The sequence below is a fragment of the Panthera tigris genome, chromosome D1 (assembly GCF_018350195.1).
Source record: "Panthera tigris isolate Pti1 chromosome D1, P.tigris_Pti1_mat1.1, whole genome shotgun sequence".
Taxonomy (NCBI): domain Eukaryota; kingdom Metazoa; phylum Chordata; class Mammalia; order Carnivora; family Felidae; genus Panthera; species Panthera tigris.
In genome coordinates, this window is record NC_056669.1 from 39,504,344 (window position 1) to 39,529,932 (window position 25,589).

General features: G+C 38.3%; 1 protein-coding gene across 5 annotated transcripts in view; it reads right to left on the reverse strand.

The window, feature by feature from the left end:
- CEP295 (centrosomal protein 295) overlaps positions 1-21,503 on the reverse strand; it is a 55,685-nt gene extending 34,182 nt beyond the window's left edge. For 2 of the 5 annotated variants that reach the window (XM_007079027.2, XM_015536139.2), the window contains exons 1-6: positions 21,336-21,503; positions 16,993-17,120; positions 15,744-15,944; positions 8,933-9,057; positions 7,961-8,054; positions 5,470-5,565 (exon numbers count right to left, since the gene is read on the reverse strand). In XM_007079027.2, coding sequence (XP_007079089.2) covers positions 5,470-5,565; positions 7,961-8,054; positions 8,933-9,057; positions 15,744-15,944; positions 16,993-17,100 — 624 coding nt within the window. In that variant the 5' untranslated portion in view covers positions 17,101-17,120; positions 21,336-21,503. Of the gene's footprint in view, positions 1-5,469; positions 5,566-6,001; positions 6,187-7,960; positions 8,055-8,932; positions 9,058-15,743; positions 15,945-16,992; positions 17,121-21,009; positions 21,024-21,202; positions 21,231-21,335 lie in introns of those variants that run through there. The other 3 variants (XM_015536140.2, XM_015536141.2, XM_042959673.1) reach the window with 3 other exon arrangements.
- Between the last annotated feature and the right edge of the window lie 4,086 nt (positions 21,504-25,589).

Below are 25,589 nucleotides of genomic sequence, written 5' to 3' on the forward strand. Positions count from 1 at the left end.
TGATAACTAAACAATAACTTTAAAATCATGCTTCCCTACTTATATAAAATAGAAAGAGTTGTATTTTTAAATGCCCACAATTATCAACTGTATGTATAAATGAAAAATATCAAATTGTTAGTGAAAGTTGAACAAATTCATTCACTTTAAGCCAGATTACACTATACTCCTCCAAACACATTCCTCCATTGTTGTTCTGTTCCGAAACTCCATTAAAATAACAGCGTTGTCAGCACTCACAAAGCTAGTAGTGAAGAACCCACACGCATCAAAGGTCATTTAGGGAAGCACTGAGATCTGTCTTTGGTTTTCAGTCAACAGCTGCGGCTTCACTTCAACCTCAGGGAGCCCAAGTCACCAAAACAGCTACTTTAAGATAATTTCTGACTTCCTAAAACTTGTGCATAATCAGAGATTATGTGATTGTACAGTCAGCTATTATCTCACCAAGCTAACAGTGGTAACAAACAGGAGGGGAAAGGGTATATAACCTGGATTTACTGTTGAACCTGAATGTTCACTTTCAAGTACAGGTTTAAGCATTACAAATGTGTCTTTAAGTAAACATCTTAAAAAGCATAGTAAATGCATCCTTTATATGCTGAAATTCTAAGGTGAACTAAGAACGATGACTATGAAAGCTGTTTTAGTTGACTCAACACAGGTATAAAACTGTGCAGGTCCACTTATTCATGGGTTTTTTTCCAATAATTACATTCGAAAAATTTTTGGAGATTTGCAACAATCTGAAAAAACTCACAGATGAACCAGGTAGCCTAGAAATATCAAAAATATTAAGAAAAGTTAGGTATGTCATGAATGTGTAAAATATATGTAAGGTACTAGTCTATTTTATCATTTACTACCATAACTGATATAAAAAGTTAAAATTTATCAAAACTCACACACACAAGCACTTATACACCAGATGTGGAGGCACTCACAGTCGAGAAAGGTAAACAGGCATAAAGATTTAATGTTTAAGTCATAACTGCATAAAATTAACTGTAGCACGTACTGAACTATCATCATTATTTATTTTTTATCTGTATTTTTTAGAGGCAGGGGAGAGGGGCAGAGGAAGAGAGAGAGAGAATCTTAAGCCCCAATGCGAGGCTCAATCTCATGGCCGCGGGATCATGACCTGAGCAGAAACCAAGAGCAAGACGTGCAACAGACTGAGCTGCCCAGGCACCCTGTATTAATTTTTTAGCCACTTCTGGTTGCTATTGCAGTGAGCACAAATGTTGTGTCTGCTTAAAACACTGTGACACCAATCATTTCTACGTGAGCAATTTACCTCTCCAGTTAACTGCATATGGTAAAAAGTGGTAAAAAGTGATGTCTTGTGGTTCTTGTGTATTTTTCATCATGTTTATTAGGGCAGTGTCATAAACCTTGCATAACATCATGGGACCCATACAAAGTACCACTAGTGATGGTGGAAGTACTCCCAAGAAGCAAGGAAAAGTCACGATATTACAAGAAAAAGTTGCACTGCTTCGTATGTCCTGTGGATTGCGGGCGGCAGCTGTGCTCACCTGCCATTTCAGGATAAATGAATCCAGAGTAAGAACCGTGGTTAAAGAAGAAAAGGAAATTTATATAGCTATAGTTGCAGCTACAACAACAAGCATGAAAACCTTGCACTATTTGCAAAATAACTTTTTATCTCATGCTGAAAATGAAGCTTTTATGTGGGTGCATAATGGCTAGAAGAAAGGCAGACATATAAACTCTAATACAATTCAAGAAAAATTATATCCCTTTTGAGCCAATCAATATTTGTGCAAATCTACACAGAACACCAGGCAGAACAAAGGTTAGATTAAATCAATACTATAATTTCCAAAAAATTTATTTAGGGAATTAAAATGCATTAAATTAAATAAAGTAATCTTTAAGAACACCGTTTCATTCCATTTAGGCCATGACTTAAAAAAAATTTTTTTTTATGTTTTATTTTATATTTGGGAGAGAGAGAGAGAGAGAGAGAGAGAGAGAGCGAGCACTTACACGAACAGTGGAGGGGCAAAGACACGGAGACAGAATCTGAAACAGGCTCCAGGCTCTGAGCTGTCAGCACAGAGCCCAATGCTGAGCTCGAACTCACAAGCAATGAGATCATGACCTGAGCCAAAGTCAGACTCTCAACCGACTGAGCCATCCAAGCACACCAGGCCATGACATTTTTAAGAAGTGTTGTTTGGGAATTCACCACACCATTTGAAGGTGAATTAATAGCAGAATGTCAATTTTGCTAAACCAAAACTTTAAGGGAAGGAACAATTTCAAAAATACACAACATTCACGATATTCAGTCCAAACACAATGAGGTACATAAAAGATATGAAGAAAATAAAGGGTTAGAGTGCCCAAACTTCAAAACAAGATTTTACAAGCATGCTTTAGGAAGACAATCCCTTATAGACTTGTGTTCCTGACACAAAATTTAGACAAAAACCTTGTTGAAATAATTGTTAGATTAAATTTTTAGCAGCTGAACTCAAAAGGTACATGAAATTTGCAAAAACTGTGAATCCCACACAAATTTTCTTTTTAGAAAACATGTTTCTAAAAAACTCTTCCATCAATTAAAATCTGCAGTGCACACAACGTGATATTATTAAATATACTACTTCTGCATCTTGTACGTCAGACATTTGGACAGAAATCTTTTTAAGTAGGACAGCAGGCTAACTGATGAATTCAACTGTTTCTGCTTTTCTTGTCTACAGACATTTCTGGGTCTCACAGCAAACAATACAGTGTATTTGATTGGAAAAATACTTCTAGGGACAAAAAATCCATTTTTAACAAGTTGCTACGCAACTGTCATGGACAAAGGAACAAACACAAGGAAGGCCATGAGTAATTTAGAAAACGCAAACATGTTTTTCTTTATTGTGTGCATAGAAAGTAAATGTAGCTAAACATAATTCAGAGAATAACTGGCTCTAAGTGGGGATACAGGAGACTACCTCATCATTCTTAAGCCAAAGACAAATGTTATGACATAAAAGATTTTAGAACAACTTTATCAGGCTATTCAAATGAAACATCTTATACTTGTACATGCTAAAAAGGCTGACTGAACATATGAAAGTTGTTTATTTGCAGAAAGCTGCTAAAGAAACAAGATGCAGGGGCGCCTGGGTGGCTCAGTCAGTTAAGCGTCCAACTTTAGCTCAGGGCATGATCTCACAGTTTGTGAGTTTGAGCCTCATGTAGGGCTCTGTGCTAACAGCTCAGAGCCTGGAACCTGTTTCTGATTCTGTGTCTTCCCCTCTCTCTGCCCCTCTCCAGCTCATGCTCTGTTTCTCTCAAAACTAAAAAACATTAAAAAAAAAAAAAAAAAAAAAAAAGGAACAAGGGGCGCCTGGGTGGCTCAGTTGGTTAAGCATCCAACTTCGGCTCAGGTCATGATCTCACAGTCTGTGAGTTTGAGCCCCACATTGGGCTCTGTGCTGACAGCTCTGAGCCTGGAGCCTGCTTCCGATTCTGTCTCCTTCTCTCTCTGCCCCTCCACTGCTCACGCTCTATCTCTCTCTCAAAAATAAACAAACATTAAAAAAAAAAAGGAACAAGATGCAGCTGAAAATTCAGAGGTAATTTTGTTATCCTGAAAACCAAATATGCTGCTCCACTGTCACATTTTAAACCCAAGGTTTAAAGGCAGATTTTTTTTTTCCCTAAGTAATGGTATAAAGTAGCAAATAAAACAAATATCAGAATGCTTTAGTTTATGGGACTGTTTTTATAAAACTACAAGTACTGATCCAATCTTCAACCCAGAAATTAAAGAGGAGAGAGGTCTTTTATTTACTATCAAAGAGGAAAGTTTAATAACTTACTGTAACTCCATCAGCGGTACCCTATACTACAGCTAGGTAAAAAAAAAATGTTTTCTTCATCAACATCTACTTAATACTGCAAAATGTGGTATAGTAACCACAAAAGCAAGTTAGCCACAGACTGAAGTTACTGTCCCTATGTTATAATACTATTAAAGCTGTAATAACAATATTATTTTAAACAAATCAAGATTTATTCTTTTTCTTAGAAGTTAATTCTATGATGAGAATATTCATCTATCTCAGGTTTGAACTGAATATTGATTTTAACATCTGCCAATAAGTAGTTAACCAAAATATGTATTTGCTGCACTCTAAACTTCAAAAGAAAGCTATACTGGGAAAGTTTGTTTTCTTAGTAGCCAAATATATCCAACATGAAAAGAAATTAAAATCCAGTTATAAAGAAATAGCAATTATAATAACAAGGATTACCATTTATCACTCTTGAGACTGGCAATAATTTCTAAACCATAATAATCCATACAAGGGAATAGATAAGGGTATGATAAGATGCCCATTTTCATATGTTGCTGATACTTTTTAAAAGGCAATTTAATGATCCATATCAAGTATCTGTATCAAATGTTATAATTTGGATCCAATAATTTCTCTTCCAGGAGTCTATTCTAAATATACCTCAGAATTATACACAAAAATTTACAAGATTATTATGTTTGCATTATTTACAGAAGCAAAAAGAAATGAACAAAAAAACAATGGTTAAATAAACTCTATGATGCCTATAAAAATTATGTTTTGAAAAGTATGTGTATATGGGAATGCAAACTGGTGCAGCTGCTCTGGAAAACAGTGGGGGTCCCGTTCCTCAAAAAATTAAAAATAGATCTACCCTATGACCCAGCAATAGCACTGCTAGGAATTTACCCAAGGGATACAGGAGTGCTGATGCAGAGGGGCACTTGTACCCCAATGTTTATAGCAGCACTTTCAACAACAGCCAAATTATGGAAAGAGCCTAAATGTTCATCAACTGATGAATGGATAAAGAAGTTGTGGTTTATATATACAATGGAATACTACTTGGCAATGAGAAAGAACGAAATATGGCCTTTTGTAGCAAAGTGGGTGGAACTGGAGAGTGTTACGCTAAGTGAAATAAGTCAGGCAGAGAAAGACAGATAACCATACGTTTTCACTCATATGTGGATCCTGAGAAACTTAACAGAAGACGAGGGGAGAGGGGAAGAGGGAGAAAAAAAGTTACAGAGAGGGAAGAAGGCAAACCATAAGAGACTCTTAAATACTGAGAACAAACTGAGGGTTGATAGGGGGTGGGAGGGAGGGGAAGTGGGTGATGGGCACTGAGGAGGGCACCTGTTGGGATGAGCACTGGGTGTTGTATGGAAACCAATTTGACAATAAATTACACATAAAAAAAAAAAAAAAAAAAAAAAGAAAAGTATGTGTATATACTTATATACAAAGGCTACAATGAATTCATTAATGTATGAATCACATTACTCTTTGGTGATGACATTGGTAGTTGTTTTCCTATAGTTTATGCTTATGTGTATAGTGCCAAATTACACATATAACTCACTTCAATGAACAGAAATAAAGTGAGGATCATGAACAACAATAAGTCAATCACCTGGTTTGTGTCCATCTCTCTATTCACAAAAGTGTGGAGGTGATGATAGGTAGAACTACTGGTTTTCACATGAGAAGTTTTCTTTAATTCAATGTTCTGAAAAAGGAACGTAGACAATGGATTATTAGGTTAACAGTATTTTCAATTAAAGCTGAACCCAATAAAAAAAAGTAATTTTGTATCTAACCAGTTATTCTTATTCATTTTTCTTACATGAGAATCATTCACTGTATTTCTATTAATGGGGAATATAGGTTGAGAAACTAGAGTGTACTTAGGCAAGAATACTAAATTGGTGATGCTGTGTAGTTTACTGCATCACATCAGAAGGTACATAATGGCAAGTTGCTCTCTTATTACGGATTCTAAGTTTGAGCACTTGGTTATGGTGGTGCACGCCCAGTGATGAGAAAGCTGTCCTTTTTCAAACAGAAGTAAGACAGTGAATAAACGTAGATGGATGATAGACACCTGTCTGGTGCCAAAGTATCACCTCCCAGATTACTTGATAACTGAACAGAGTAAAATATACCTTTTTAATAGAGATGTCTTGTATTCACCACCATAACCAAGTGAGACAAACAGAATATAAGAAACTAGTCTCCTCAAAAAGTCTGAAATACAAAAATTGAGTAGGGTTGAGTGAGAGAATGTTCTAGATTGAGAGAGACTAAGACAAAACACGCAGAAGCAATGGGTGAAGCCCAACTGGAATCCTATTTAAAAAAGAAAGAAGTGGGGCGCCTGGGTGGCGCAGTCGGTTAAGCGTCCGGCTTCAGCCAGGTCACGATCTCGCAGTCCGTGAGTTCGAGCCCCGCGTCAGGCTCTGGGCTGATGGCTCGGAGCCTGGAGCCTGTTTCCGATTCTGTGTCTCCCTCTCTCTCTGCCCCTCCCCCGTTCATGCTCTGTCTCTCTCTGTCCCAAAAATAAATAAAAAAAAAAAATAAAAAAAAATAAAAAAATAAAATAAAAAAGAAAGAAGTTGTTTCTACAAACCAAGAGCACACTGTATACACTGTAAGCTAACTTGACAGTAGATTTTATACATATATAAATATAAATATAAATATAAATATAAATACAAACATAAAAACGAAGTTGTAAAGTAAAACAATTTAGGGACAACTGGAGAATCTTAATTATGGACTATATACTAAATGGTATAAAAAATCAATATTAATTTCCTCAGTGTGATACTGTCATTGCATAAGAGAATGTCCTTATTCTTATAAGAAGCATAAAATATGCTACAATTTATATTCAAATGTATGCATTTATACACACAACTCTTTGAAATCTATACACACATATAGGTGTAAACAGCTATTCATTGTACTGTACTTGCCTTTTAACTTCTCTGTATTTTGAAAATTTTCATAATAAAAAGTTGGGGGGAAAAGTACAACTACACATTTGCATACAATCCCTATTTGCCAAATCACTTACACAGATAATGCTTTGTTTGCTTTTTGTAAGTATTTGACCCTGACTTGTTAGAACATCATGAATTACAATAGTAATCAAAAGGCATCATGGATAAAATACTGCTTGTGTTTTAAGGAGGTACTGAGGGAGACGAGGTACTGAGGGAGACGGTACTTGAGGGAGTGAGCGAAATCTGAAATGCTCCCATTTGAATCTTTTGGATCAAATGTCACATGGCAGATGGCTCCACATAAAAGCAGGAAGGCTGACAAAATCAAAGCCTTAAGAGGCCAACATCTGGTACCTCTGCTGATCTTACCTACATAAGATATACTTGTATATGCAATGAAATTAGATAGGCCTGTATGTAATGGTTTTTTAATTTCTACTTTTTAGATAAAAATAACTATGTAGTTGTGATAATCATCCAAACAGCCATTTCAATAACTACAACAAACTATTGTAAAACAAAAGAACCAATACCTTTTAAAATTAATTTCTACTTTGTCTTTTCTAAAATAAGTTCCAAATCACAAAAGCACACATATTACTCCCACAGAGAAATAGGCATCTCTCATGCACTTTATGTAATCTCGTGTAAATTTATTAATTTATGTAAACCAAACTTCTTTACCTCTAAAAGGCTAACCATTTACAATGCCCAAATCTTGAATGTAAAAAGTTGACAGGGTAAATAATCCAGTTTTTTCCCCCCAACAAATAAAGGGCATTTTTAAAAAAGACCAAACCATTTATAGTTTTTTAAAAATCAAAAACATAGCTTTTGAAACAACTAAAAAAAAATACAGACAACTGCTGAAAACTGAATACAGACTGGGTATTAGATATCACGAATATTAGTACTGTGCTTAAAAAAAAAAATCCTTATACATCAGAGATATATACTAAAGAAGGGGTAAAAAAGTATCTAGGATTATTTTTAAATACTCTAGATGTGTGTTACCTGCAAATTTAAAAATTAACAAATGATATTTTGACCTGCATTGAATTCTAATAATAAAGAATTATTATAAGCCAGTTCTTCTCAACACTCAAAGTAATTCACCTCAAAAAGAGTTGGAGGTGGTGGTGGCAGACTTGTAATTTTGGCAGATCTCTCTTTTTCCACAAGTAATGCTTCCTTTCGAGCTGTTATATGCCTTGAAAAAAACAAGAGATGTCCTAAATTAATCTCCCAGGTAATATTATAGCACAACCTTTAAGGTCTAAAATATAAAAGGCAGAGGATCTCAAGAAATCCTCCAGTTGGATCCCACAGGCTCAATATGCCGTTTAATAAAAAGTCTCTACACAACGGACGTGTAAGAACATGTTTACAAGTAAAAGAGGTGTAGTGTAGCTAAAGACATAAAGCCCTATGCTGAAACTGACCCAACAAACTAATACTTCTTAATTTACAATGATTTAGAGTAAAAAAACTAGAAATGTTGATAAAGGTGGGCCACTGTATAAAATGAGCACTGTTGACTAGTAAGAGGCTCCATCACTTTTAAAACATGCAAAAATACACATTAAATGATTTGTCAATAGTCTGAGTCTCTTTCCATGCTCTTAACTGCACTGATTTTTCTTTTTTTATATCGGAGGCAGACAGATTTGGGGGGACATTCATTCTGAACTAGCCATACATTCTTCCAGAAACTAAGGAATTGCTAAAGTCATACTAGAAGAGAAAGCTCATTTGTTAATTTGCTCACCTAGGCAAACCAAACCCCCACCGCATTATTTTTATTTCATTTTATTTTTAAGTAGACTTCACACCCAGCATGGAGCCCAACATGGGGCTTGAACTCACAACCCTGAGACCAAGACCTGAGCTAAGATCACAAGCTGGACGCTTAACCGACTCAGCCACTCAGGAGCCCCCAAGACATTATTTTTAAACCAAGTTTAACAAATCAATTGATATACCACATGACTTATATTTAATATCTGTTTAAATAGTATCCGATGTATTCTCTACTTCTAGCCCTATCGGTTTCAGTGGAAAATACAGTAAAAATCATTATTATTTTACCAGGTTTTTTGTTTCATTAGTTCTTCTTTTTGATTTTTCTGTAATTTCAGAGCCTCTTTATGTCTCATTTCTGCTTTTCTTTTTCTTTCTGCTGCCCGCCGTGCCAGAGCATTCAAATCAGGTTCCTAAAAATATATATTACTTAAAATGTTATGTTAAACAAGATTAACATGCCAAACAAATAATATGGGTGGTTCTCCAGCCAGGGCAAAAATCACAAAGGTATTCAAATGACTGAGGTTTAGGAAACACTGCACTTAAAGCACAAAGTTAACGGTGGCATAAATAAAACTACAAAAATCAGATGTCACAATCCTAAGGCTATTACTAAAAACAGACTAATCTCAGGGATCAAGGACCACATATCATTGTCACATACTTCAAGGATGTTTATTTTCTTCACTAATTGTTTGATATCAAAGACCTTCCTTCTTTGGAACCAGGTTGGTTATTTTGTGTAACTGTATCTGGGACCACAATCTAGTATTTTCCAACCATAAATCACAATAAACAACACATGGCTTGGGAATAGTCTTAAATACTACGTTCTACTTTGTCTTTCTGAAAGTCATCAAAGAACTGTTACTGTTTGTGAATGAAATCCAAGTGTATACATATTCCACTATACATGTTCTAGAGGTATGAAGAATCATAAATGGGAAATCTGCATTCAGCCAAATGAAATCTGTCCAAAATGCTTGCAACAAACAACTTCTGATTCAGAAGGTTATTTTATTTACCCAGATAAATAAGTACTGCAAGAGAATACTTCCAATTTAAACATCATATGTTAAAGACAGATTTTACTTTCCTAATAAGTGATTCTTCTTAGGAAATGCATCTAGCAGGATTATTAAATTATACTAATATATAAAAAATTGAGGCAGATCTGCTGGGGCAGCCCCACCATGGAGCACCCCAGGAACCCCAGCCTGCTCCAGTTCAGTCTTCGTGCCAGGGCGGCCCTGCAGTACAGCGCATCAGGCCTCTGGGCTATGACCACACCAGCTCCAGCTGGCCAGCAATAGCTGCTGGGCACACTCAGTCTACTCTGGGGACATTTCTACATAAGGCCACTCCCTCAAGACCAGGAGAGGGAATTGTTCCACCTAATTCCCAGAAACAAACACAGAAAGTCAGACAAAAGAAGGAGATGGAGAAATATGTTCTAAATAAAAGGAACAAGGCAAAACCACAGAAAGAAAAAAAACAACTAAACAAAATGGAGACAGGCAATATAGCTGGTAAAGGGTTCAAAGTAATGGTGAGGAGGAAGCTCACCAAATTTAAGAGTACATGAATTCAGTGAGAACTTAAAAAAGAGATAGAAAATATAAAAAAGAACCAACCACAGGGCACCTGGGTGTCTCAGTTGGTGAAGATGATTTCGGTTCAGGTCATGATCTCACAGTTTGGGAGTTTAAGCCCTGTGCATGGCTCCTTGCTGACAGCGCAGAGCCTGATTAGGATTCTGTCTCTCCCTCTCTCTGCCCTTCTCCTGCACTCATGCTCTCTCTCTAAAAATAAATAAATAAACTTAAGAAGAAAAAGAAAAATACACTAGAGGGAATCAACAGCAAATTAAAGGATGCAGAAGAATTAATCAGTTAGCTGGAAAAAACGGTAGCGGAAAGCACCCAAGCTAAACAGCAAAAATAAAAATGAATAATAGTAACAATAATGAGGATAGGTTAAGGGACCCAAGATACCTTCAAGCATAATAGCATTCACATTACAGGGGTCCCAGAGGAGAATAAAGGGGAACAGAAAAACACATTTGAACAAACAATAGCTGAAAACTTTCCTAACCTAGGGAGGTAAACAGACTTCCAGGTCCAGGAAGCACACAGAGGACCTAACAACATGAAACCAAGGAGGCTCACACCAAGATACACAATTAAAACATCAACAATTAAATCATCACCTTGAAACCAGCCTTACAAGAAATGTTAGAGAGATTTCTTTAACTGGAAAAGAAAAAGCCATAACTAGAAGCAAGAAAACTATGAAAGGAAAAAATTCCACTGGTTGATCACTTATAAAGCTAGTATGAAGGTTACGGGGTAAACGTAATAAAATCAATTATATCTACAATAATTAGTTAAGGGACACATGAAATAAAACAATGTAAACTATTATACCACACATAAAATGTAAAAGGGGGAGTACAAATTTAGTGTTTTTAGAATGTCTGAACTTAAGCAACCATCAACTTAATATAGACTGCTATATATACAGAATACTATATATGAACCTCATAACCAAAAGCCAAAAACCTATAATAGACACACAAAATAGAAACAAATCCAAGCATAACACTAAAGAAAGTCATCAAAACACAAAGAGAGCAAGAGAGAAAGAAAGGAACACAGGAAAAACTACAAAAAACAACCAGAAAATAACAAAACGGCAATAAGTACATACCTGTCAATGATTATTTTAAATGTAAATGAACTAAATGTTCCAATCAAAAAGACATGGGGTGCTGGGGCGCCTGGCTCAGTCAGTTGAGCATCTGACTTTGGCTCAGGTCATGACCTCAAAACTTACGGGTTGGAACCCCTCTGTGATGACAGCTCAGAGCCTGGAGCCTGCTTCAGATTGTCTCCCTTTCTCTCTGCCCCTCCCCCGCTCACGCTGTCTCAAAATAAATAAACATAATAAAAAAAAAGACATGGGGTGAACGGATAAAACTATGACCCATTTACATGCTGCCTACAAGAGACCCACTTCAGATCTAAAGACACATACAGACTGAAAGTTAAGGCTGGAAGAAGATATTCTATACAAATGGAAGAAAAAAGGGAAAAAAAGCCAGGTAACAATACTTTTATCAGACAAACAGACTTTAAAACAAAGACTATACCAAGAAACAAAGAAAGGCATTACATAATGAAAAGAGGCTATAACAACTGTAAATATATATGTACCCAACATAGGAACATCTAAATATATAAAGTAAATATTAACAGCCACTTACATACACAGATCATCCAGACAGATGGACTTGAAATATAGAGAAAACATTCTATCTAAAAAAACAAAAAACAAAAAACAACAATGCAGAATACACATTCTTTTCAAGTTCATATGGAACATCCACCAGGATAGATCACATGTTAGGCCACAAAACATGTCTCATTAAATTTAAGAAGTGATGGGGCGCCTGGGTGGCGCAGTCGGTTAAGCGTCCGACTTCAGCCAGGTCACGATCTCGCGGTCCGTGAGTTCGAGCCCCGCGTCAGGCTCTGGGCTGATGGCTCGGAGCCTGGAGCCTGTTTCCGATTCTGTGTCTCCCTCTCTCTCTGCCCCTCCCCCGTTCATGCTCTGTCTCTCTCTGTCCCAAAAATAAATAAAAAATGTTGAAAAAAAAGAAGTGAAATCATATCAAGCACCTTTCTGACCACAACAGTATGGAACTAGAAATCAATTACAAGAAAAAAACTGGGGGTAAGGAAAAAAAAAAAAAAACAACAACCACACTAAAGATAAACAACAGATGGGTCAATGAAAAAGTCAAAGAGGAAATAAAAAAATAGAGAAAAATGAAAATGGAAACACAAATTCTCGGAGATGCAGCAAAAGCAGTTCTAAGACGGAAGTTAAAAGCAATACAGGCCTCTCTCAAGAAACAAGAAAAATATCAAATAAATAACCAATCTTATGCCTAAAGGAACTAAAAAACAAGAAGCAGCAAAGCCAAATATTAGTAAAAATAAGGACATAGAGATCAGAGTGGAAATAAATGAAATAGAGATTTAAAAAAAAGATCAATGAAACTAAGCTGGTTCTTTGAAAAGATAAATAGAATTGAGAAACATTTAGCCAGACTCATCAAGAAAAAAGAAAGAGCATTTAAGTAAATAAAATCTGAAAGACAACTTACACCACAGAAAAACAAAGAATTAGAAAAGACTACTATGAAAAATTATACACCAACAGAATGGACAACTTAGAAAAAATTGGATAAATTCCCAGAAACAATCTTCCAAGACTGAATCAGGAAGAAAGAGAAAACATGAGCAGACTGATTACTAACATTAAAGTTGAATTAATAATAAAAAAAACTCCCCCAAAATAGAAGTCCAGGACTAGATGGCTTCTGGTGAATTTCTACCGAACATTTAAAAAAGAATTAATACTTACCATTCTCAAACTATTCCATAAAATAGAAGAGGGAGGAATGCTTCCAAATGCATTATATAAGGCCAGCATAACCCTGTACCACAACCAGATAGAAGCTACAGGAAAAGAAAAATCATAGGCCAAAATCCCTCATCAACATAGATGCAAAAACTCAATTACTATAATACAGCACATTAACAAAATGAAGAATAAAGACCATATGATCAATTTCAACAGAGGTAGGAAAAGCATTTGACAAAATTCAACATCTATTCATGACAAAAACTCTCAACAAAATGGGTTCACAGGGAATATATCTCAACATAACAAAAGGCGATTTATGAGAAACCCACAACTAACATCATATTCCATGGTGAAAAGTTGAAAGCTCTTCCTCTAAGATCAGAAACAAGGATGGCTACTCTATTATTCAACACAGTACTGGAATTCCTAGCCACAGAAATCACACAAGAGATAAAAGGCATCCAAACCGGAAAGGAACAGGTAAACTGTCAGTATTTGCAGATGACATGATTTTACATATAGAAAACCCTAAAGACTCCACCAAAAAACTATTAAAATAAATGAATTCAGTAAAGCTGCAGAATACACAATTAATGTACACAATTCTGTTGCATTTCTATACCTTAATAACAAAGTAGGACAAAAAGAAATTAGGAAAACAATCCCATTTACAATTATATCACAAAGAATAAAATACCCAGGAATAAATGTAACCAAGGCGTGAAGAGAATTATACTCTGAAAATTATAAAACACCAATGAAAGAAACTGAAGATGACACAAATAAATGGAAAGGTATACAATGTTCAAGAACTGGAAAAATTAATATTGTTAAAATGTCCAAACTACCCAAAGCAATCTACAGAGTCAATGCAATCCCTATCAAAATACCAACAATATTTTCCACAGAACTAGAACAAATAATTCTAAAATTTGTACAGAATCACAAAGACTCCAAATAGCCAAAGCAATCTTAAGAAAGAAGAAGAAACCTGGAGGCATCACACTTGCTGATTTCAAACTGTATTACAAAACTGTAGTAATCAATACAGTATGGTAGTGACACAAACACACACACACAGATCAATGGAACAGAATACAGAACACAGAAATAAACCCATGTTTATATGGTCAATTAATCTGTGACAAAGTAAACAAGAATATACAATGGAGAAAAGACAGTCTCTTCAATAGTGTTGGAAATTGGACTGCCACATGCAAAAGATTAAAACGGGACCACTTTCTTGCACCAGATACAAAAATTACCCCAAATGGATTAAAGACCTAAATGTAAGACCTGAAACCATTAAATTCCTAAAAGAAAACATAAGTAGTAATCTCTTGGAAATCCGCCTCAGCGTTATTTTGCTGGATATGTTTCCTTAGGCAAGGAAAACAAAAGCAAAAATAAGCAACTGGACTACATCAAACTACAAAGCTTTTTCACAGTGAAGGAAACCATCAAAAAACGAAAAGGTAATCTACTGAATGGGAGAAGATACCGATAAACGATATATCAGATAAGGCATTAATCTCAACTATATAAGGTACTCATACGACCTAAAACAACAAAAATCAAATAATCCAATTTAAAAATATGCAGAGGACTTAGACAGTTTTCCAAAGGAGACACATGGCTGGCCAACAGACACACGAAAAGATGCTCCACATCACTAATTAAAGAAATGCAAATCAAAAGCACAATGAGGTATCACCTCACACCTGTCAGAATGGCGCGTATCGAAAAGAAACAACAAGTGTTGGTGAGGATATAAGAGAAAAGAGAATCCTTGCGCACTGTTGGTGGAAACGTAAATTGGTGCAGTCACTGTGGAAACAGTATGGAGGTTCTTCAAAAAATTAAAAATAAAAAGTACCAGTAATTCTACTGCTGGGTATTTACCCAAAGAAAATGAAAACACCAATTTGAAAAGATATATGTACCCCTATGTTTACTGCAGATTTATTATAATAGCCAAGATACAGAAGTAGCCTAAGTGTCCACTGACAGATAAGTGGATAAAGAAACTATAGTGTATGTATATATACAATGGAATATCAGTCATAAAAAAAAAAAAAATGAGATCTTGCCATTTCCAACAGCATGGAAAGCCTACGGGTAATGTGCTAAGTAAAATAATTCAGACAGAGAAAGACAAATACCTTATGGTTTCACTTGTATGTGAAATCTAAAAAAACAAAACAAATGAACAAACAAAAAAATAAGAAACCGACTAATCAATATAGAGAACAAACTGGTGGTTGCCAGAGGTGAGTGGGTGGGGGATGGGTGAAATAGGTGAAGGGGATTAAGAGGTACAAACTTGTCACTATAGAATAAGTCAGAGGAATGAAAAAATACATCATAGAGAATATAATCAACACTATCGCGATAACTCTATACAGCGACAGACGGTAACTACCCTTATCAGGGTGAGCACCGAATAAGGTTGAACCACAATGTTGTACACCTGAAACTAATAAAATATTGTATGTCAACCACTTTAAATAAAGAAAAAAAAAAGACAGTAGAAAACATAAGTTTAGGCTGCCCCAAATAAATTCTACACGTGCAAACATTTATACCAGACAACACTGAATAACTGTAACTTACTTCTAGCCACTACCACTACCAGACAGGTGGTCAGTAAGTGTTCACTTACATTTTCTTTGGCTTGTTGGTGTCCCTCTCCCATATTTCTTAAACTTGCCAAATACAGTTTTTCCAAGTTCTTTATTTTCTGCGTTTGTGATTCTTTCCATTCTGTCCTTAGTTCCTCTGCCAAACGGGCTAATTGCTGATTTCTCCTGTGTTTTATATCTTCTCTTATCTGAAAGGCGATATCCCTTTCTTGTTCTCGAACCTAAAGAGTGCATATTTAACAGATTATATGAAAAGAGGCTTACTGCAAGTTTTCTGAAAAGCTGCTTGGAAATAGGAACTTAAATGAATTCTCCTCAGGTATATCAATTTTCCCGAATATCCATATATTAGGTAAGTAAGGCCTATGGAAAGCAGAAAATCCAAGTGATGTAAGAAGTTAAACCCTCAAGACTACTTCTAAAGTTCTAACTCATTAGCTACTATCTTCTCCTCTCCAATCTAAGCACTAACAGGATTACCATGGTCATTTTAATAACCTATAAGAGGTTAAAAAGGTAAGGATGATCAACAAAATTTCTAGCCCAGGTGAATACAGATAGAGCTGATGAGAAGTCCATGTTTGTGGTACATCATCCCCAATTCTAGACAGAATGGCACCTACAACACGCTTCACAAGGACTTAAATATCTTACTCTGAGAAGACCTCTAGAAAAGAAAACTCTACAACTTCTTAATCAGTCTGTTGCAGCAGCTAATAATCTTTCCAGTAAGTCTTCAAAGCCATTCTAATCTTCCTACTCGAATCCTCATCAATAACACATAATTTAAAAAATGTTTAAAGAACGATTTTTAAATAATTATCAAGTAATAATCCCTAACCTCAAACTCTTCTTCATCTGTTTACTACTTCAGCCTATTTTCGAATTTTCCAAAACTAGTTAATACACAAGAACCAGGGCTCTTGTACAGCCAGAAAAGGGCTTTATTTTTTAAAATGTTTTTAATGTTTATTCATTTTTGAGAGAGAGATGGAGACAGAGCACAAGCAGGGGAGGGGCAGAGAAAAAGGGAGACACAGAATCCAAAGCAGGCTCCAGGCTCTGACCTGTCAACAGAGTCCAACATGGGGCTCAAACCCACAAACTGTGAGATCATGACCCGAGCCAAAATCAGATGCTCAATTGACTGAGCCACCCAGGCGCCCCAGAAAAGGGCTTTAAATGCAACATTTAGAACTCTCTACTATAAACCCACTAATAATTTGGGGAAGACAAAGAATTTGAAACATTGTTCTAAATGAATCTTACCTGCAGCAGTCTTAGTTTTCGTCTTCTTTCATAATCTTCCTTTAAAGCGTAAGCTTCCTCATTAGGACTCAATCTCAGCTTGCCAGCATTCCCTACCTTTCTTTTCATTTCTGGGTACTTTAGAGATTCTGAATTTAAAAAAAGAAAAGAAAAAAAAATGTCTATTAAAATAGGGTAGCAAAGATTAGAACAATTTTTAAAATGTATTTAACAGTTCATATTTAAAGGACTATATACATATGAAAAAAAAATTTAGATAAACTAAGTCGATTTATATTTACAAGTAGCATTTACTTGGAAACGTTTTCCCCCCATTACAGCAGTGTGTTTATCTAGAGTATCTGGAACCTGACTTCTGATCAAGATTTACAGAGTTTACCTAGCTTAAAAGTAAAAAAAGCACAAAGACTTAAAAAAATGTGTTAGCATAAATGTTTTCACAATTACAATGTTACACTCGAGAACGCTGATAACTTGTTCATAACCAGCAAGACTGCTGTAATTGTAAAAGGCTCCTGCTCCCTAGATTCAACTCTCAGTCTGCTGTGTATAACTTGATCGCCAAGTGTCACTGTATCATATGGAATCACATCAACCTTCAACAATTCTTTAATAATTACTATGGTGCGATTTTTTTAAAAATCAACAACCATTTAAAAATTTTCTGAGAATAATTCTGTTGTTTGGATGAGTCAGGTGTTTAGGTTCTCAGATCTACTCTTCTAATGCCATTGACCAGGTGTTGTCACTCTCCACCCTAGGTTATAACATGGATACTCAGAGCTTTCGGAAGTTAGCTTATGACCCACTTCTTCATGAGACTCTATCAATTTTTGCCTTACCCACCCACCACCCCATTCCTGACTTGCTCACCTATGATGAATATTACCTTTACACTCACATGGGGACCAATCTAATGTTGTCTTGGTATTTCCTTCCTCTAGTTTTTCATCTATTACAGTGTGCCCTTTCTAGCTAGATTCTTAACAACTGAAGGACGGAGGTTATCGTTTTATTTTAATATTCAAACTAATTTAACAAATAACTACCAGGCAGTATTGCACATGCTATGGATGGATACTGTCTTGGGCTAGGAGGATTTAAAGTTATCTAATAGGACTCTGAGTCCAAAAAGAAATAACGGCTTGCATTTGAAAATGTTTTCCAATGCATCCCATTTATCTGATATTCACAGGGCCTTGATAACCGTAGGTGAAGTGCTGTCTCCCTCATTTTTTTTTTTTTTGCAAGTGGGGGAGGGGCAGAGAGAGAGAGAGGGTGAGAGAATCCCAAGCAGGCTCTGTGATGTCAGCGCAGAGCCTGATGCAGGGGTCTTGATCTCACAAGATCATGACCTGAGCTGAAATCAAGAGTCGGCAGCTTAAATGTTTGTTTATTTTTGAGAGAGAGGGAGAGAGAGAGAGACACAGAGTGCAAGTCAGGGAGGGGCAGAGAGAGAGGGAGACACAGAATCTGAAGCAGGCTTCAGGCTGAGTTGTCAGCACAGAGCCCGATGTGGGGTTCGAACTCATGAACCGTGAGATCATGACCTGAGCTGGAGTCAGAGGCGTAACCAACTGAGGCACCCTAAGAGTCGACTGCTTAAAGATGCTTAAACAACTAAGCCACCCAGGCAACCCTGTCTTCCTCATTTTACAAATGAAGAATCAAAAAGCCTTTTGGGTTAAAGGACTTGACCTAAGCGACAGGATCTGTTGGCAGATCCAAAGGAAGAATCTGGTTTCCTTATTCCATATGGCTCCTAACTTTCTGACATGCTAAAACATGTGGAATGAGGAAATTTTGGCTTAAACTAGTATTTTTTGTGAGTGGAGACTGATGAACAAGGAAGTACTAAACAAAGAAAAAATGAGCAAGATTAAATTCAGTCCTCACAATTTTTCTGAAGGTCTCTGAAAATTCATATACAAACCTGATAAATCTCACAAAGTATCAAGGGAAAAAAGACAAAAAAGAGAACACACTACAAAATTCCATTTATATGAAGCTCAAAAACAAGCAAGACCAATCTATGATTAGAGAGGTTAAAATACGGGTCATCTTTCTGTAGGTTAATGACTAGGATGGGACACAAAGGAGCCTGCAAGGGTGCTAGAAATGATCTGTATTTTGATCTGTATAATGATGACACAGGTGTATACATATGTAAAAATTCCTCACACGTTACATTTGGATGGTTATACTTCATTCTAAGTTAAACCTCAAAAGATGGGGGGGGGGGGTGACACTATTTTCTCAGATTGCTTTGAGTATTTCTCATCTTATTTGCTTCAGGAGCATAGGAAAACATAGGTTATTTTTACCTCCTTAGATGTGATAGAGTGACTTTTCTCTTGCATATAATTTTTTTAATTTTTTAACTTATTTGTAGGTAATTTCAGACTTAGAATTCCCATATACTGTACTCTTTCCCCAGCTCCTCTAAGTGTCAATCACAGCACAACGACCAAAACCAAGAAATTAACATTCGCACAATCCTTTTAACTAATCTACAGACCTTATTCAAATTTTGTCGAGTACTCCACTAATGTCCCTTTTCTGAACCAGGACCCAATTCCAGGACAACCCATTGCTTTCAACAGTTGTATATCTCTGGATCCTCCAAGAAGCAGAGGACAAGACAGGATTAAACCCACAAAGATTTTGTTAGGAGATGCCTGTGTTTGGTAAAATGGGAGGGAGCCAGTAAAAGCTGGGAGCACTTCAGACAGACTTCCATGCAAATCCGACAATTAATGGAGAGAGGGAAATTTGGGCAGATGACCGCCATGCAGTCTAAAGAGACTGATTCAGTAGGACCTCTGAGGAGTTCTTAAGCGAAAGTCCCTGTGTCTCAGGAATAGGCCTGCCTTAATGTCCATGCCATGTTCAGTCACTGGCCAGAAGCAGCCATGCAAATGGATTCAGAATACAGGAGCTGAAGGTCGGTGAACTACATTTTCACCACTGCTGAAATCGTAATGCCTCCTTTGACTCCTCTAATCTGGGACAGTTCCTCAGTCTGTGCCTTTCTTTTCAACCTCTTGATTTTTTTTTTTTTAAACCACTGGTCAGTTATTTTGTAGAACGTCCCTCGATATGGAGTCACTTAATCTTTCCTTGTAGTTGCGCTGAGAGTATGCATTTTTGGCAAGAACACCGCAGAAGTGATGATGCGACCTTTCTCAGTGTATTAAATTGTGTTAACATGTCTTACTGCCAGCTGCTGATGTTAATTTTGATCACTTGGTTGGGTGGTGTCTACCAGGTCTCTCCACTTCGCCTTTGTTAAGTATCTGGTGGAGAGACAGTTGAGGCTATATATGCAAGTATCATGTTCCTTACTATACGTTTGCTCCTGAGTAACCACTGATGGCTGTTTGAAACATTAACTGTGGCCTTTGCCAAAAAGCATTTTCTATTTCCATTCTTCCTCCTACACTTACCAATCGTAATCCTACTGTACGGAAGTTTCCCCTGCTCCTTCTCTTATTCATTAAGTCATTTATTCCTATCAATATGGATTTTTAAATTCTGCGTATTAATACCATCCAATAACAGAGATGATACTAATTTATCTTTTAAGAATTTGTCCCGAGGATTAAATGGCACATACTGTAGTCACAAAATACTAGCCCTAGAAGATTTGCGTTCAAGACTCATCATGGCCATTTACTGCAAGAAGACACTGGCCAAGTCACTTACGTTACTTTGGTCTCGTTTTCTTAAACTATATCGGAAATCACAGCATCTACCCCAAAAGGTTGTTCTGATGATTACGTGACTTAATAAATGTGAAACTGCCAATACTGTTTTAGTATTAAAGACTCAAACGTTCCCCCACTGTTTTAAAAGCTCAGCTTGCGGCCGGACTTAATACCTGAGAAATTAAAGGTGAGAGACACCAAAACAGAGCACGCTGTCTGCAAGAAACAATTCCAGGCAGCGCTCTTAAACGGGTACAAGGTTTCAGGCCAAGTCCGCGGCTGACACGCGGGAAGGGAGGGCAGGACGCACCGAAAAGCGTTTCGTTTACAGCAGCAACCGCGGAGGCCTTCCCGGCTGCCCCCGATTCGCAAGCCCAAGGACCTCGCGCGACAGCACCCCGGGAGGGGGCGCAAGGCCACACGCGCCTAAGGTCCGGGAGCAGCCTCTCGCAGCAAGCAGCGGGTCTGCGTCCGGACGCACCTCCAGTCCCCCCACTCCTTACCGCCGCCAGCCCGACCCCAGGCAGGGCCCGGGGCCTTCAAGGCATCCCCTTCCGGAGGAGCACACCTCGAGTTCCGGGGCTTAAGGAGTTCTGCACGGCCGGGCCGCGGGAAGCAGGCGCGTCCGTCACTTACCCGTGAACCAGAAACCCGGGGTCAGGAATCACAGCTCAGACAGAAAAGGCCCCGGCGCCAGGGGCCCACCAGCTTCCCAACAGCCGTTTGTGCGCCTGCGGGGCAGCCATCGCCGACCTCCCGTCACTTCCGTCATTCAAACAGCCCGCCAATGGCTGGGCCAAGCCGCGGGAATCGGCCTAGTCCCGCCTCCCCCGAGGACAGCCGGGACTGCCGCGCCGGAAAAGCCCGCGCAGGCGCACGCGCCCGCGTCAAACCCTACGCCTTGGCCCATTATTTCTCATACCTGCCGCGGATTTGAAGTTTGCTGCCTTTCTCTCAATGCGCTCATGTTATAGATCAGGAGGCAGAGGTCCAGAAAGGGGAAAATATTTGCCCAGAGCGTTGAGGGTGACTTTAGTTTTAAGCCCTGTTATGAAGATGCCTTGGGATATATATCCTTTTGTGCACTGCCTACACAATTCATTCGGTACATTATGCCGCAGTGTCTCACAGCGTTCCTTCAAGGCCTCCAGTTTGTACAACACTGAACCGTATCATGACACTCTGTGCCTCCAAAGGTCCGATACATGTAGAACATGTTACAAATTTACTCACTATAAATAACCTGTAATCAGAAAAGGGATGCGTCCAGGTTCGTATTTATTGAGCAACTATTATGTGCCAGGTACAGTGTGGTAGGTGCAGGGGAGACCAGGGTAAACGGATTATGGCCCCTCTCCTAGATTTTGTAGCCTGCAGTTAAAACACGAAAAATCAAACAATTAGAAAATGGAGAGTGGGGAAGAGGGAAGTTGCTGCCATGATCAGATTCAGCATCATTGTGCAGAAGAGGCCAAAGGGACTGAAGGCTGAACACTATCAATTTAGGATACTACTACAGGAACTGAAAGATGATCATAATGAGAATGGAGATAAATGAGTAGATTTAAGAAGCAAACGAGGCCAAACATCAGAAATTGGTGGTTACCTGGTTATGGAAAGCAAAGGGAGGGAGAAATCAACCATGATGCCTAAGTTCTATGTATGTTTGGCAAAATACAGTGCGTGGATAAGGATAACATCCTGCTAGAACTCATGAAAAGCAGATTTGAGGGGGAATCAATGAGTTCAGTTTTGAATATTTTGAATTTGAGCTTTTTATGGGATATCTAGACGAAGGAATGAATTGTAGAAATATTTCGAAGGCAAAATTAGTATTACTGACAAAGGACTGTGGGTGAGGTTGGGGGGAAAGTTGAGAGTGAAATTAATCTCATAGGTGGTGCCACCAACCAAGGGAGAAATCAGAAGTGGGAGTCAGTTAAAGTGGGCAAGGAGACGAGCTCAGCTCTGGACGCATTGAACTTTACTTGCCTGTGGAACATTTAGTGATGGGCAGTAATAGATGACTACAGAGGTAGATAGCCCACAGAGCTGGGCTAGCATATAGACTTGGGGTTCATTTCCATATGAGTGACAACCAGAGCAGAGTGATAACCAGAGGACGAGATCACTTGGCAAGGGTTTGCAGAGTGAGAGGAACAATGAACTAAGGACCAAACTCTGAGGAACGTCAAAACTTAAAGGGAGTTAGAGAAACAAACTGTCCAAGGACACAAAGAATAAATAGTGTGATCCCACCTCAGCTTTGCAAATAAGGAAGCTAAGTAAAGGGGAAATTCAGTGACTTGGCCAAAAGCACATGTGCGTGGAGGGTGAAACCAGGACTAGAATTCATGTCCTTATCCTAAATACTAGAATTTTTCCTCCCTTTCCATTTCCTGTCATAGTTATCTTGATGAATAATTGCTTCATTCTAAACATATTCTTCAACATCCTCAACATAGACTCAGAAATACCCTCTTACACCCAACAAAAAATGTGCCCATTATTTCATGCTGTTCATGTAGGTTTAGTGCCCACCATGTTTTTCAAAAGTACTCTGTACATTTCCCATCATAGCACTTACCAGTTCTTATTGAAATGAGCTGTCAATAGGCCTCTCTATTGATTAGACTGAGTTCCTCAAGAACCAGTAGTGCATTTTGTTCAGTTGCTGGCCACATACATCTTCTTAAATGCTTGCTGAGTGAATTATATGCTTCACTTCCCCAACCTGCATCCTGGGCAGAAATTCTGCAATCGGAGATTTTAAATTAAGGCTTGTTCTGTTTTCAATAGAAGGCAGTTAGGAATCAAAGAAAGCCCAGTGGGCTTAGAGTCAGAGCATCTGGTTTAGCATTACAACTCTAAGACTTTCTAACTGTAGGACACGAAGCCAATGAGCCCTAGTTTCTGTTTTGCTTCTCTGTTGTTGCCAGCCAAACCACCCTAGAATGCCCACAATGGCTCACTCTTTATGGCTGGCAGTTGACTCTGGCTGTCAGTGGAAGGGTCAGCTGGATCCGGTGAATGGTATGACTCTTTGTGGCCATTCTCTGTGGGTTGACTTCTTACTAGCAGAGTTTAAAAGGGAGCATCGTAAGTGTGAGTATTCCCAGAGAAAGAAAGTGGAGCGTGCAGGGCCTTTTAAAGACAAAACTGATAAGTAGTTATTGCAAGTTCAGCCGTATTTTATTAAATATCACAGGGCAAGCCCAGATTCAAGAGAAGAGAAGTGAACCCTGTCTCTCAATGGAGAGAGTGATAAAGAATTAATGCCATTCATCACCATTTTTTTTTAAGTAATACTCGGCGTGCCCTCTTTGTAGGCTGGTTGTGAGACTCAAAAGGCAGGAATCATGAGAGCATTTTGCACACTCCAAAGAGGCGCCTGGGTGGCTCAGTCGATTAAGCGTCCGACTTCGGCTCAGGTCATGATCTCACGGTTTGTGAGTTCAAGCCCCGTGTTGGGCTCTGTGCTGACAGCTCAGAGCCGGAAGCCTGCTTCCGATTCTGTCTCTGTCTCTCTGCCCCTTCCCTACTCGCTCTCTGTCTCTCGGTCTCTCTCTCAAATATAAAAAATAAAACATAAAAAAATTAAAAAACAAAAATAATATGAAACTGGAGCTTCTCCAGCGAGGTTCCTAACATGCGGTAGTTGAAAGAACGAGACTGACATTCATCTCAAACACAGAGAATCCTGAATGTTCAAGTCCCTGGACACAGTTCATTCTCTAGTTTACTGATAGGAGCTATTAAATCCACCCCCTTTTATGCAAATTGAAAGAGCCTGTAGATTTATTTATTTATTTATTTATTTATAGTTTATTTCTTTTTGAAAGACAGCGAACAAAGCCGGGGAGGGGCAGAGACAGGGAGACAGAATCCAAAGTAGTGTCCAAGCTCTGAGCTGTCCATGCAGAGGCTGATGCAGGGCTCGAACCCCCGAGCTGTGAGATCATGACCTGAGCTGAAGTTGGGCACTTAACTTACTGAGCCACTCAGGAACCCCTGATTTTATTTTTTAAAAGTAGGCTTCACACCCAGTGTGGAGCCCAACGCGGGCTGAACTCACGACCCTGAGATCAAGACCTGAGCTGAGATCAAGAGTCGGACACTTAACTGACTGAGCCACCCAGGTGCCCTTGTAGATTTACATTTAAGTTCTCGTGGACAAACAACATCTGGGCATCCCAGGAAATAGTATAGAATAATAGTTAAGATCTTGGACCTCGAGTCCCAATGCCTAGATTTAAATTTCTGGTTTAACAACTCTTTGACCTTGAGCTAGTTCCCGAACCTCCTCAAAAGTCAATGTGCTCGGCTTTAAAAAGGATGTAGTATTGTTGTGAGGTTTAAAGCTCTTGAGACAATGCCTGGCACAAAGTATGCGATAAACGTTAAGTTTTTTGGCTTCTATTTTAATACATTTATTTCAGACGACAGGAGGCAAAAACAAAAACAGAAACACACACACACACACACACACAAACCCCAACCGCATTTAAGTGTCTATTGGTGTTTTGGGCTTAATTTTTAATTAGGTCCTTTTGTATTTTGTGGGGTAGAGGCATGTGTATTTAGCTTCTCGAGTGTTGTTCGGCCATCAGGAATGAATGTTAGTGTGCGGTGATGAAGAGGAAGAGTGGCCGTAGGCAGTGATGACTTGAGTTAGTCTAGTGAGTTGCCGTGTGATGCTGCCCCTGCTTAAAACGCAGCTGGAGCCCTCCAGGGTTGGAGCCCTTTAAGACATTTCTCAGATGGCAGGAGCTTTACTGTTCTGAATGCACAGGAACCTTTGCCCACATCCAGTGTGAGTGTAACGTCAATTACAGTGGTGGGGAGTGGGGAGCAGGGACACTTTCAATAATTGTCGCGTGTCGACTCCGG